Source organism: Schistocerca nitens, chromosome 10 (assembly GCF_023898315.1).
Source record: "Schistocerca nitens isolate TAMUIC-IGC-003100 chromosome 10, iqSchNite1.1, whole genome shotgun sequence".
Classification (NCBI taxonomy): domain Eukaryota; kingdom Metazoa; phylum Arthropoda; class Insecta; order Orthoptera; family Acrididae; genus Schistocerca; species Schistocerca nitens.
In genome coordinates, this window is record NC_064623.1 from 48652595 (window position 1) to 48667748 (window position 15154).

Below are 15154 nucleotides of genomic sequence, written 5' to 3' on the forward strand. Positions count from 1 at the left end.
AAGTTAAATATATATAATGGAAGGAACTCAACTGTAAATGTGCTAATTTCGTGTTAAGTATGGTACAAAATTTCATTGCCGTACCTTCAGAATTGTGGATTTGGTGCATTTTTTTAAATACCGTGCGTTTATCATGAACTTCGCCTTAAACAATCGAGCTGGGCGCACGGGAGGTGGGGGTACTGGTATCTATTAATTACGACATTTCTGAATACAGACGGACACCTTCGCACGCTGGCGAATGAAACCACGTCGAGAAACGTAGTGCAGCTGGTGTAGAAGAAAAAGGATGATGAGAAGGAGGAAAGAGATAAACAGTGCGTCACAAGCTCGAGGAAGCGGATGATAGCGTGCGTCACAGGACGTCATGTGGTCGGACAACTAGGCAAGCCGGCTCCAGTCTTAGCGAGACACACTTCACATCGCACGCTGTCTGCTCACCCACTGCTACAGGTAGGCTACAACGACTCGTCGTCATAGTCGTAATTACCATCATCATCATCATCATCATCATCATCGTCATGAGTGTCATCAGCCATTTGATATTCACTTTTCGATGTATTACAGTATTCAGCTACCTTTTAAGAATTGACATACCACCAAAAGGTAGTATGCGACCTTTTAAATGTGTATATAACAATTTAATTAGGTAAAGAACGCTTAAAATTACTATGTTTACATTACACATTTCAGCAATTACCATCTTCAGATTAATTAATTCATAACAGTTTCGTCACGATATACAAGAATTTCATTTATGCGTTTTCAACATCACGAAATCGTCTAAAATATGTCAATGGATGTTGTTGTTGTTGTTGTTGTTGTTGTTGTGGTCTTCAGCCCTGAGACTGGTTTGATGCAGCTCTCCATGCTACTCTATCCTGTGCAAGCTTCTCCATCTCCCAGTACCTACTGCAACCTACATCCTTCTGAATCTGCTTAGTGTATTCATCTCTTGGTCTCCCTCTACGATTTTTACCCTCCACGCTGCCCTCCAATGCTAAATTGGTGATCCCTTGATGCCTCAGAACATGTCCTACCAACCGATCCCTCCTTCTAGTCAAGTTGTGCCACAAACTCCTCTTCTCCCCAATCCTATTCAATACCTCCTCATTAGTTATGTGTTCTACCCATCCAATCGTGAGCATTCTTCTGTAGCACCACATTTCGAAAGCTTCTATTCTCTTCTTGTCCAAACTAGTTATCGTCCATGTTTCATTTCCATACATGGCTACACTCCATACAAATACTTTCAGAAACGACTTCCTGACACTTAAATCTATACTCGATGTTAACAAATTTCTCTTGTTCGGAAACGCTTTCCTTGCCATTGCCAGTCTACATTTTATATCCTCTCTACTTCGACCATCATCAGTTATTTTGCTCCCTAAATAGCAAAACTCCTTTACTACTTTAAGTGGATCATTTCCTAATCTAATTCCCTCAGCATCACCCGATTTAATTCGACTACGTTCCATTATCCTCGTTTTGCTTTTGTTGATGTTCATCTTATATCTTCCTTTCAAGACACTGTCCATTCCGTTCAACTGCTCTTCCCAGTCCTTTGCTGTCTCTGACAGAATTACAATGTCATCGGCGAACCTCGAAGTTTTTATTTCTTCTCCATGGATTTTAACACCTACTCCGAATTTTTCTTTTGTTTCCTTTACTGCTTGCTCAATGTACAGATTGAATAACATCGGCGAGAGGCTACAACCCTGTCTCTCTCTCTTCCCAACCACTGCTTCCCTTTTATGTCCCTCGACTCTTATAGCTGCCATCTGGTTTCTGTTCAATTGTAAATAGCCTTTCGTTCCCTGTATTTTACCCCTGCCACCTTCAGAATTTGAAAGAGAGTATTCCAATCAACATTGTCAAAAGCTTTCTCTAAGTCTACAAAAGCTAGAAACGTAGGTTTGTCTTTATTTAATCTTTCTTCTAAGATAAGTCGTAAGGTCAGTATTGCCTCATGTGTTCCAACATTTCTATGGAATCCAAACTGATCTTCCCTGAGGTCGGCTTCTACCAGATTTTTCATTCGTCTATAAATAATTCGTGTTAGCATTTTTGAGCTGCGACTTATTAAACTGGTAGTTCGGTAATTTTCACATCTGTCAACACCTGCTATCTTTGGGATTGGAATTATTATATTCTTCTTGAAGTCTGATGGTATTTCGCCTGTCTCATACATCTTGCTCACCAGATGGTAGAGTTTTGTCAGTACTGGCTCTCCCAAGGCCGTCAGTAGTTCTAATGGAATGTTGTCTACTCCCGGGGCCTTGTTTCGACTTAGGTCTTTCATTGCTCTGTCAAACTCTTCACGCAGTATCTTATCTCCCATTTGATCCTCATCTACATCCTCTTCCATTTCCATAATATTGTCCTCAAGTACATCGCCCTTGTATAGACCTTCTATATCAATGGATGATAAAGGAGTCTAAAGTCTTTCCTGGATTACAAACAAAGTATTTCTATGAAACTGTGCTAGATACAGTAAGAAATCCGCTTAGACATGTGGAAGTGTATCCATAAACAAAACTTTATTATGAGTTAAGTTACCATTTGCAACAAACTGCAGCACATTAAAAAAAAAGTTGTGCAGTAAGGTAAACACATTATGTATATCATGTCACACAGTCATTCTATTTTACGATGTGATGACATGAGGTTGGGACTCAATGAATGTTTCAGACGACTTCATGATGTTCAAAGTGCATGAGTGGAATTCTTACGTATCATGATGAAGCTGTTAGGGGATGCATCACAACTGAAGAGGGCAATCACTTGCCGAAAGTGGTAATGTGAACAATGCAATTATTAAGCTATCTTCAAGTAATAAATTATTACATACGGTATTGAACTACACTCGCCTCTGTTGCTTCAAGCACGCTTTTCAAATGCCATCTAAGATGGACGAAACACTGGTTACCGCCTGAAATGAGAAGACTGGTCGCTTTGGAGCGGAAATGAACTTACGCACCACTGTTTTCTTCCTTTCCACCCAGTATCTCTTCACTCGTCCACTGTATTTCTTTTTACATTCACGTCTGAATTTTATCAGGTCGGTTGTTCATCAAGTTTTACTCTGTGAATTAGGGAGCTATATTTTCTTCTATCTTGAATTATTTCGTCGCAGATCTTGTGTATTTTATTTAAAAAATTGGCTCTGAGCACTATGGGACTTAACGGCTGAGGTCATCAGTCCCCTAGAACTTAGAACTACTTAAACCTAACTAACCTAGGGACATCACACACATCCATGCCCGAGGCAGGATTCGAACCTGCGACCGTAGCGGTTGCGCGGTTCCAGACTGAAGCGTGTATTTTTTTGCTTAAGGGATTTTATTAAGGTTGATAAATTGTTACGGGCTTTCTAACAGCCACAATCATTGGCGTAACTTGTTATCTTTTCGGTATTTTCTATTTGTTTAAAGTTTTATTCTTGCTTGGGATTTGTTTGCAATTTTAGCGGCAGTCATTTGTAATTAATTTTACTGGTAACACTCAGTTTGTTGATCTAGTTTGCAGTCACACCTAGTTGGTGCGACTTCTTACTTGTATTTGGGGACATGTATATTCCTGGTCTTAGGCCCTGTTCTTAATGGTATAAATTGCTAAAGGTTTTTGTTAATGAGTTGATCCTGTTCAATTTCTTTAAATTATTGTGAGTGTGCTTATTCATTTTTGACAAGGTTTCTAAAAATGGTTCGAATGGCTCTGAGCACGATGCGACTTAACTTCTGAGGTCATCAGTCGCCTAGAACTTAGAACTAATTAAACCTAACAAACCTAAGGACATCACACACATCCATGCCCGAGGCAGGATTCGAACCTGCGACCGTAGCGGTCACGCGGTTCCAGACTAATGCGCCTAGAACCACACAGCCACACCGGCCGACTGACAAGGTTTCTAATTTGCGATCATAATAATTGTTGTTGTGCAATACAGTGTATTGAATGAAATGACAAATAACGAAATATGTGGGCCCATCTTCCACGGATTTTTCCTAAAACTTAGCTCAACCTTTGTTTTTTTGGAAATTTGTGGTAAGGTCTTATGGGACCAAACTGCTGAGGTCATCGGTCCCTAAGGCTACACACTAATTAATCTAACATAAGCTAATTTACGCTAAGGACGAAACACACACCCATGACTCGAACCTGCAACGAGGGGAGCCGCACGGACCGTTGTTGTGAGGTATCAATTGTAAATTGTTGCTAATCTGTGTTTTCATCTTCTTTTGCCATAGCTGTTGCCTAACCCAAGCGGTACCTGTTGGTCACTCTAAGCTCATAAGCCCAAAACGTCGGGAATCCGTACCATCTCTTATCCTAAATGGAACAAATATTAACTTCTCTCCCTCAGCAAAGAGTTTGGGAGTAATAATAGATGAAAATCTAAATTGGACAGAGCACGTAACTGCAGTGTGCAAAAGAGCATCAGCATCCCTTCATGTCCTAGAAAAATATAAAAAAACTCTTCCCTTTCGATCTGAAAAAGAAATTAGTAGAAACGCTTATACTCCCAATCATTGACTACAGTGATATTATCCTACAAGGCCTCTCTCAGGAAAATTCGCGACGTCTGGAACTGGTCATGAACGCCTGCGTCCGATATATCTGTGACGTTCGACTTTTTAATCACATTTCACCAGCATATGCAAAATTGTCCTGGGTGCGTACAGACAAACGCAGAGATTTGCATACACTCTGTCTCATCTACTGCCTCATAAATGTACATTGTCCCTCATATCTCTCCTCGTCCTTAACGATTATGTCGGAACAAAGTGACAGAAACACACGTTCCCATCATAATAAAACCCTCTCTGTTCCACTGCATCGCTGTCACCTTCACCAAGTCCTTTACAGAGCGGGAACCCGACTGTGGAATAACCTCCCTCGTTATGTTAGAGAACTTAAAAACACGTCCGGCTTCAAAAAACAGTTAATGACGTATCTACTAAAGCAACAGTAATGCCTTGCTCTGTACATGCATACACTTCACCTCATTACTTCCCTCTTTCCCCCTCCTAAAATCTCCCTTCCCCAAAACTCGCTATACTAGTAAACTCTCACCTGAAGATGGCTGCCAGTTGGACCGCGGAAATATTGTGTCATGATCCGGCTGCACACCCGAGAAGAATATTATCTAGTAAACATCTACTTTACACACCAAGATATTAATGTACATCTGCACAAATCTTCATTACTATTGCCAATTTTTCTCATGTTTATCATTATTATTTGACTTTTTTTACTGGTACTATTATTGCTTTTATCATAATTTGTATGTATAGCACCTGTTGTAAAAATACTGCCAGCACTTACTTTGTTAGGTCTTAGTCATTACTCTTTATTCATATTGTCACTAGAGTAATCAAATTTTCTTATTTAAACTATTGTCATGATGTAACTCTGATGTGTGAATTGCTGCATGTGTGGAACACTGGTCCGATGTAAGAGAGGGCCTGATGGCCCTAATCTGATCAGGTTAAATAAATAAATAAAATAAAATATTTGGCCCTGTGATAAAGCTGTAAAGTTGCTACATGCAAAGAAGTTACCTCATACCAGCAATTACACTCGGCGCTGAAGGTCCTCTTCCTGTTACATTTATGTTTCACGTGAAGTGCTTTTAGTGAATACAACAGATAGTTACCCTATATCGCATGACACAAATGCAGAGACGATATCTTGGAAAAGGAGCTTGCACTCCGTCTCTAGTGACCCCGTCGTCGACGGACCGGCATACGATGACCCTCGTCCCTTATCGCCCGCCTCCTGTTTCAGGCAGTACAGTCGAGCACGATGGGCCTCGTTCCAAAGTTCTCCATGGGCTGCTTCTGCTGCACTCTCAAGACGGGCAGCTTCGTCACCGCCGTCTTCCTACTGGTAAGCGTGTTTTGTAAACTATGCCGCAAGAACTTGACGTACTTAAAGGACGGCATCACTAAACCACCGGGCGATGATGTAATAGGTATGTATTTACAGGGTGTTACAAAAAGGTACGGCCAAACTTTCAGGAAACATTCCTCACACACAAAAAAAGAAAATATGTTATGTGGACATGTGTCCGGAAACGCTTACTTTCCATGTTAGAGCTCATTTTATTACCTCTCTTCAAATCACATTGATCATGGAATGGAAACACACAGCAACAGAACGTGCCAGCGTGACTTCAAACACTTTCTTACAGGAAATGTTCAAAATGTCCTCCATTAGCGAGGATACATGCATCCACCCTCCGTCGCATGGAATCCCTGATGCGCTGATGCAGCCCTGGAGAATGGCGTATTGTATCAGAGCCGTCCACAATACGAGCACGAAGAGTCTCTACATTTGGTACCGGGGATGCGTAGGCAAGAGCTTTCAAATGCCCCCATAAATGAAAGTCAAGAGGGTTGAGGTCAGGAGAGCGTGGAGGCCATGGAATTGGTCCGCCTCTACCAATCCATCGGTCACCGAATCTGTTGTTGAGAAGCGTACGAACACTTCGACTGAAGTGTGTAGGAGCTCCATCGTGCATGAACCACATGTTGTGTCGTACTTGTAAAGGCACATGTTCTAGCAGCACAGGTAGAGTATCCCGTATGAAATCATGATGACGTGCTCCATTGAGCGTAGGTGGAAGAACATGGGGCCCAGTCAAGACATCATCAACAATGCCTGCCCAAACGTTCACAGAAAATCTGTGTTGATGACGTGATTGCACTATTGCGTGCGGATTCTCGTCAGCCCACACATGTTGATTGTGTAAATTTACAATTTGATCACGTTGGAATGAAGCCTCATCCGTAAAGAGAACATTTGCACTGAAATGAGGATTGACACATTGCTTGATCAACCATTCGCAGAAGTGTACCCGTGGAGGCCAATCAGCTGCTGATAGTGCCTGCCCACACTGTACATGGTACGGAAACAACTGGTTCTCCCGTAGCACTCTCCATAAAGTGACGTGGTCAACGTTACCTTGTACAGCAGCAACTTCTCTGACGCAGACATTAGGGTTATGGTCAACTGCACGAAGAATTGCCTCGTCCACTGCAGGTGTCCTCGTCGTTCTAGGTCTTCCCCAGTCGCGAGTCATAGGCTGGAATGTTCCGTGCTCCCTAAGACGCCGACCAATTGCTTCGAACGTCTTCCTGTCGGGACACTTTCGTTCTGGAAATCTGTCTCGATACAAACGTACCGCGCCACGGCTATTGCCCCGTGCTAATCCATACATCAAATGGGCATCTGCCGACTCCGCATTTGTAAACATTGCACTGACTGCAAAACCACGTTCGTGATGAACACTAACCTGTTGATGCTACGTACTGATGTGCTTGATGCTAGTACTGTAGAGCAATGAGTCGCATGTCAACACAAGCACCGAAGTCAACATTACCTTCCTTCAATCGAGCCAACTGGCGGTGAATCGAGGAAGTACAGTACATACTGACGAAACTAAAATGAGTTCTAACATGGCAATTAAGCGTTTCCAGACACATGCCCACATAACATCTTTTCTTTATTTGTGTGTGAGGAATGTTTCCTGAAAGTCTGGCCGTACGTTTTTGTAACACCCTGTATAAACAACTTGTTTCGGTCAGGCGACAACACGTAATCTATGTTGTTGTTGTTGCGGTCTTCAGTTTAGAGACTGGTTCGATGCAGCTCTCCATGCTACTCTATCCTGTGCAAGCTTCCTCATCTCCCAGTACCTATTGCAACCTACATCCTACTGAATCTGCTTAATGTATTCATCTCTTGGCCTCCCTCTACGATTTTTACCCTCCACAGTGCCCTCCAGTACTAAATTGGTGATCCCTTGATGCCTCAGAATATGTTCTACCAACTGATCCCTTCTTCTAATCAAGTTGTGCCACAAATTTCTCTTCTCTCCTATTCAGTACCTCCTTATTAGTTATGTGATCTACCCATCTAACCTTCAGCATACTTCTGTAGCTCCACATTTCGAAATCTTCTATTCTCTTCTTGTCCAAACTATTTATCGTCCACGTTTCACTTCCATACATGGCTACACCCCATACAAATACTTTCAGAAACGACTTCCTGACTCTTAAATCGATACTCGATGTTAACAAATTTCTCTTCTTCAGAAGCGCTTTCCTTGCCATTGCCAGTCTACATTTTATATCCTCACTACTTCGACCATCATCAGTTATCTTGCTCCCCAAATAGCAAAACTCATCTACTACTTTAAGCGTCTCATTTCCTAACCTAATTCCCTCAGCATCACCCGATTTAATTCGACTACATTCCATTATCTTCGTTTTGCTTTTCATGATGCTCATCTTATATGCTCCTTTCAAGACACTGTCCATTGCGTTCAGCTGCTCTTCCAAGTCCTTTGCTGTCTCTGACAGAATTACAGTGTCATCAGCGAACCTCAAAGTTTTTATTTCTTATCCATGGATTCTAATACCTACACCGAATTTTTCTTTTGGTTCCTTGACTGCTTGAGCAATATACAGATTGAATAACATCGGGAATAGGCTACAACCCTGTCTCACTCCCTTCCCAACCACTGCTTCCCTTTCATGCCCCTCGCCTCTTATAACTGCCATCTGGTTTCTGTACAAATTGTAAACAGCTTTTCTCTCCCTGTATTTTGTCCCTGCCACCTATAGAGTTTGAAAGAGAGTATTCATGTAACCTATACATTACCAAAAATGTATACGGAATAGTACATGTCACAATAATTAATGTGAGCTCTTCGGTATAGCATACACTAACCGATACCATTACATCGGTTAAAAAAATGGTTCCCAGTCGATAAGTATAAGGAGCTTTCAAACGAAACGAGACGAGACAGACCGGATGGGGCGTGGCGTAGAGGTTGGTAACGCAGGTACACGTGTTTTTACGGGTGGTTGTAATTAAAGTGCAGCTACTCTGAATACCGTGAATTCCTTCTTGGGGTGTTTACTTCGAAGACTTGTCAAGTCTTCGAAGCAAATACTCCAAAAACGAATTCACGGAATCCAGATGTTGATGGCTCCACTTCCGCAAGTATCGATATAGCAGATTGTTTACGCATGGAGTGCATTCTGGCCTGAGGACGGCATTAATGAGATGCCGAAACTGGTCGTCTAAATAAAATAACTTTTGAAAACAAACAGCTATTTGGCGATTGACGATTTCTTATAGAATAGTAAACAGTTTACATGCTATTTTTTCGTCTGTCTCGTTTTCATCCGGCTGCCGCCTGTGCATAATTAGCCAATGGCCTTGCTGCAGTGGTAACACAGGTTTCCATTAGATTACCGAAGTTAAGCGCTGTCGGGCTGGGCTTGCACTTGGATTGGTGACCATCTGGTCTGCCGAGCGCTTTTGGCAAGCGGGGTGCACTCACCCTTGTGATGCAAACTGAGGAGCTACTTGATTGAGGAGTAGCGGCTCCGGTCTCGTAACCTGACATACGGAAGGGAGAGCGGTGTGCTGACCACGTGCCCCTCCCTATCCACATCCGGTGACGCTTGTAGGTTGAGGATGATACGGTAGAAGGTCGGTACCGTTGGGACTACATGGCCTGTTCTGGCGGAGCTTAATTTTTATTCATAATTAATATTAGTATGGAAGGGTATAAGTATCATTACATAAGTGATTATTGTAGAATACAACGAAGTTCTACAGCGTACATATTATAGCTGACGCCAACAATGCTTTGCAGAAAATACCGTAAAAGTAGAGGTAAAACATGCCACTTCCGTGTGACTTCTCTTTGTGTTTAATTGTGGCATAAAGTAATAGACAGTGTGTACTTTTATTTATGTCTTATTGGAAGCTGCATTCTTCATTCGTAAATATTGTTTCAGTTAAAAGTATTTCATTAACATGATCTGGTCATTGTTCGATCCCAAAGTATATCATGAAATCAAAAGTATCCGGACACCCCCAAAAACATACTTTTTCTTACGAGGGCAGTTCAATAAGTAATGCAACACATTTTTTTTCTCGGCCAATTTTGGTTGAAAAAACCGGAAATTTCTTGTGGAATATTTTCAAACATTCCCGCTTCGTCTCGTATAGTTTCATTGACTTCCGACAGGTGGCAGCGCTGTACGGAGCTGTTAAAATGGCGTCTGTAACGGATGTGCGTTGCAAACAACGGGCAGTGATCGAGTTTCTTTTGGCGGAAAACCAGGGCATCTCAGATATTCATAGGCGCTTGCAGAATGTCTACGGTGATCTGGCAGTGGACAAAAACACGGTGAGTCGTTGGGCAAAGCGTGTGTCATCATCGCCGCAAGGTCAAGCAAGACTGTCTGATCTCCCGCGTGCGGGACGGCCGTGCACAGCTGTGACTCCTGCAATGGCGGAGCGTGCGAACACACTCGTTCGACATGATCGACGGATCACCATCAAACAACTCAGTGCTCAACTTGACATCTCTGTTGGTAGTGCTGTCACAATTGTTCACCAGTTGGGATATTCAAAGGTTTGTTCCCGCTGGGTCCCTCGTTGTCTAACCGAACACCATAAAGACCAAAGAGAACCATCTGTGCGGAATTGCTTGCTCGTCATGTGGCTGAGGGTGACAATTTCTTGTCAAAGATTGTTACAGGTTGATGAAACATGGGTTCATCACTTCGAACCTGAAACAAAACGGCAATCAATGGAGTGGCGCCACACCCACTCCCCTACCAAGAAAAAGCTTAAAGCCATAACCTCAGCCGGTAAAGTCATGGTTACAGTCTTCTGGGACGCTGAAGGGGTTATTCTGTTCGATGTCCTTCCCCATGGTCAAACGATCAACTCTGAAGTGTATTGTGCTACTCTCCAGAAACTGAAGAAACGACTTCAGCGTGTTTGTAGGCACAAAAATCAGAACGAACTTCTCCTTCTTCATGACAACGCAAGACCTCACACAAGTCTTCGCACCCGAGAGGAGCTCACAAAACTTCAGTGGACTGTTCTTCCTGCTGCACCCTACAGCCCCGATCTCGCACCATCGGATTTCCATATGTTTGGCCCAATGAAGGACGCAATCCGTGGGAGGCACTACGCAGATGATGAAGAAGTTATTGATGCAGTACGACGTTGGCTCCGACATCGACCAGTGGAATGGTACCGTGCAGGCATACAGGCCCTCATTTTAAGGTGGCGTAAGGCCGTAGCATTGAATGGAGATTACGTTGAAAAATAGTGTTCTGTAGCTAAAAGATTGGGGAATAACCTGGTGTATTTCAATGCTGAATAAAACAACCCCTGTTTCAGAAAAAAATGTGTGTGTGACCTGCCCTCGTATATTAGGAGCTTGTGCTGCCACATACTGGCAGGTACTCCATATCAACGACCTCAGTAGTCATTAGATATCGTGAGAGAGCAGAATGGGGCGTTCCCGGAACTCACGGACTTTGAACGTGGTCAGGTGATTGGGTGTCACTTGTGTCATACATCTGTACGCGAGATTTCCACACTCCTAAGTATCCCTAGCTCAACTGTTTCCGATGTGATAGTGAAGTGGAAACGTGAAGGGACACGTACAGCACAAAAGCGTACAGGCCGACCTCGTCTGCTGACTGACAAGGACCGCAGGCATTTGGAGAGAGTCGTAATGTGTAATAGGCAGACATCTATCAAGACCATCACACAAGAATTCCAAACTGCATCAGGTTCCACTGCAAGTACTATGACGATTACGCGGGAGGTGACAAAACTTGGACTGGTCGGGTGGCTGCTCATGAGCTACACATCACGCCGGTAAATGCCAAACGACGCCTCGCATGGTGTAAGGAGCGTAAACATTGGACGACTGAACAGTGGAAAAACGTTGTGTGGAATGTCGAATCACGGTGCACAATGTAGCGATCCGATGGCAGGGTGTGGGTATGGCGAAAGCCCTGTGAACATCATCTGCCAGCGCGTGTAGTGCCAACAGTAAAATTCGGAGGTGGTGGTGTTATGGTGCGGTCGTGTTTTTCATTGAGGGTTCTTGCGCCCCTGGTTGTTTCGTGTGGCACTATCACAGCACAGGGCTACACTGATGTTTTAAGCACCTTCTTGCTTCCCACTGATGAAGAGAAATTCATGGATGACGATTGCATCTTACAACACGATCGAGCACCTGTTCATAATGCATGGCTAGTGGCGGAGTGGTTACACGACAATAACATCCCTGTAATGGACTGGCCTGCACAGAGTCCTGCCTTGAATCCTACAGAACACCTTTGGGATGTTATGGAGCACCGACTTGGTGCCAGGCCTCACCGACCGACATCGACATCTCTCCTCAGTGCAGCACTCCGTGAAGAATGGGCTGCCATTCCCCAAGAAACCTTCGAGCATCTGATTGTTCGTATGCCAGCGAGAGTGGAGGCTGTCATCAAGGCTAAGGGTGGGGCAACACGATACTGAATTCCAGCATAACCGATGGAGGGCGCCACGAACTTTTAACTCATTTTCAGCCAGGTGTCCGGATAGTTTTGATCACATAGTGTAGATCACCAAACTATATAAAGAGGAAATCAATTATACTCACCACAGCAGGTTTAAGAGTAAGGGAATGTGGGGCGCTTGCAAGTCGCAGGAGTTGGACAAAAGGTTGACGAGAAATGCATGCTTGAACATAAATGCAGATGCCAGTCCAGCCTGCACGTTGCATTGTTGTATTGGACCACGAACGGCAGCTGCGCAGTGTTGTCAATACGCTGTGCCATTCGTGGTCAGGGCGCTGTTCTGCGTGTTTGTGAGTGCTTTATGTCGGAGCTAAGTGAACTGGAAGCGGGTAAATCGTTGGTGCTAGTGTTGTAGATGCTTTCGTAACGAAGTCTGGAAAGTAGAAGACGAGTTAGTGGAGGAAGTAAAATAGTGGCGACGGGTCGTGACTCGTGCTCTGGTAGCTCAGGTGGTAGAACACTTGCCCGCGAAAGGCAAAGGTCCGGAGTTCGATTCTCGGTCCGGCACACAGTTTTAATCTTTCAGAAAATTTTATATCAGTACACACTCTGCTGCAGAGTGAATATCTCATTGAGCATACGCATACTTATTTCCACGTGATGTCCAGAATTCCGCTGTATGAACTGCCTTATCATTGACGACAACCAGATCGTCCATCAAGACAGATGCTGCCACAATTCCCTGCAGCTGAGTAGGTGCTCGAGGTCTTGAGGTTCGCAACACATACCTTGTCCTCCGAGATGTATCCCTATTTCTTCATGTTTATCTAACACTGAGACTTGGTTCAAATGGCTCTGAGCACTATGGGACTTAACATCTGAGGTCATCAGTCCCCCTAGATCTTAGAACTACTTAAACCTACTAACCTAAGGACATCACACACATCCATGCTCGAGGTAGGATTCAAACCTGCGACCGTAGCGGTCGCCTGCTTCCAGACTGAAGAGCCTAGAACCGCTCGGCCACAGCGACCGGCTACACTGAGACTATTCAGCACCCTCCATGTCTCCTATGGGAGGTGGTGACCTGCAGCAAGTTCTTCTTTAGGGTCATCCCAATATTCCTCTGATGATGAACTACTCCACAGTTGTATTCTACGCGTTTCACGTGGTGTCGGAACTGATTGTCTTGTCTGCAGGCTACTTTTCCTCGATTTCAGTCTAGGTGCCTGATCTTTATGTCCAAAGAGGGTATGTTCTGTGTCTGTCTCAGCCGGCCGCGGTGGTCTAGCGGTTCTAGGCGCCCACTCCGGAACCGCGCGACTGCTACGGTCGCAGGTTCGAATCCTGCCTCGGGCACGGATGTGTGTGATGTCCTTAGGTTAGTTAGGTTTAAGCAGTTCGAAGTTCTAGGGGACTGATGACCACAGATGTTAAGTCCCATAGTGCTTAGAGCCATTTGAACCATTTTTGTCTGTCTCCTGCTTCTATCTTTCCATTTCAGCTGCAGTTCCTTCGGATATCTGGAGGTGCTGCGCCCAAGAGAGAGAGTAGATTTTTTTAACCGTTTGCCCGCAGGCAGCCTGTGACAATGTGTCCTGTTTCATTCAGGGCAATATTTACCTGTTTGGCATGACTGGAGTTCCGCCACACAGGTGCTGCATATTCTGCAGCGGAGAAGCACAAACGAAGGGCAGATGTGCGGACAACATTCACATGTGCTTCCCAGTTGTTGCCGGTCAGTTTTCGAATAACATTGCTCCTAGCACATTATTTCATTTTTATATCACTGCTGCGGTCTTTGTAGGTGAGGGAACGGTCCAACTTCACTCCCAGATATTTTGGAGTACCGCAGTGTGTTGGTTGTTGACCTCCCCAGGTTATGCTCAGTTTCCTCCGGGCCTCTCTGTTCCGTAAGTGGAATGCGCAGAACCGCGTCCTTGATGGGTTTGGCTTCGGGTAGTTACTATCACAATAGTCAGATAGTGTCTTAAGACCTTTTGTTAGTTTTCTGTGGAAGAACATTGACAACGACGTTTATTTCGTTAGATGCTATATGACCGAGGCATAATTCGTCCAAACAAATAAAGTACCACACAGTCGCGGCAGCGGAAGAAGGCGCTGAATGCTTGAGTTTGAATACAAAACTGATGCGTCAAAAAAATGTTCAAATGTGTGTGAAATCTTATGGGACTTAACTGCTAAGGTCATCAGTCCCTAAGCTTACACACTACTTAACCTAAATTATCCTAAGGACAAACACACACACCCATGCCCGAGGGAGGACTCGAACCTCCGCCGAGACCAGCCGCACAGTCCATGACTGCAGCGCCCAGGACCGCTCGCCTAATCCCGCGCGGCAAACCTGATACGTCAAGAATTTCTTGAATCATTTGTTCCAGAATGGCGCCGCGTTAAACTACGTTTTAGAGGGTGGTGTCTGTCATTTTGGTTCGCTTTTTTTCACTAATACCTATTTGCACGTGTTACAGGTGGGCAGCTGCGTCCAGGTCGGCTACTACGCTTTCCTGGTAACACACATGAATCCGCAGAAGATGTGCGTCCGATGTAAGTATCCGATAACTTTAAAACTACTCTTAAGTTTTGACAAAAGTTACGAGCCGAAAGCGGGATTAGATCCATTATATCAGCCATACTCCAGCAGTACAATTTTTTCCATTTGTAAAATCTGCATTGTTTTTCTAAAAATTAATCAAAAGAATGGCAGAGTGGGCCATAACAAGCAACTTTGACATAGCAACACATGTCCACATAGCTTCATCCGACAGCGCACGGACCGTGGTTTCGAA

General features: G+C 44.1%; 1 protein-coding gene across 2 annotated transcripts in view; it reads left to right on the forward strand.

Annotated features, from left to right (window-relative positions):
* Nucleotides 1-325: 325 nt before the first annotated feature.
* Nucleotides 326-15154, forward strand: part of LOC126210205 (uncharacterized) — a 65339-nt gene continuing 50510 nt past the window's right edge. The window contains exons 1-3 of one of the 2 annotated variants that reach the window (XM_049939384.1): nucleotides 326-453; nucleotides 5791-5892; nucleotides 14837-14912. In XM_049939384.1, the coding sequence (XP_049795341.1) occupies nucleotides 343-453; nucleotides 5791-5892; nucleotides 14837-14912 (289 nt within the window). In that variant the 5' untranslated portion in view covers nucleotides 326-342. The remainder of the gene's footprint in view (nucleotides 454-5790; nucleotides 5893-14836; nucleotides 14913-15154) is intronic. The other variant, XM_049939385.1, reaches the window with a different exon arrangement.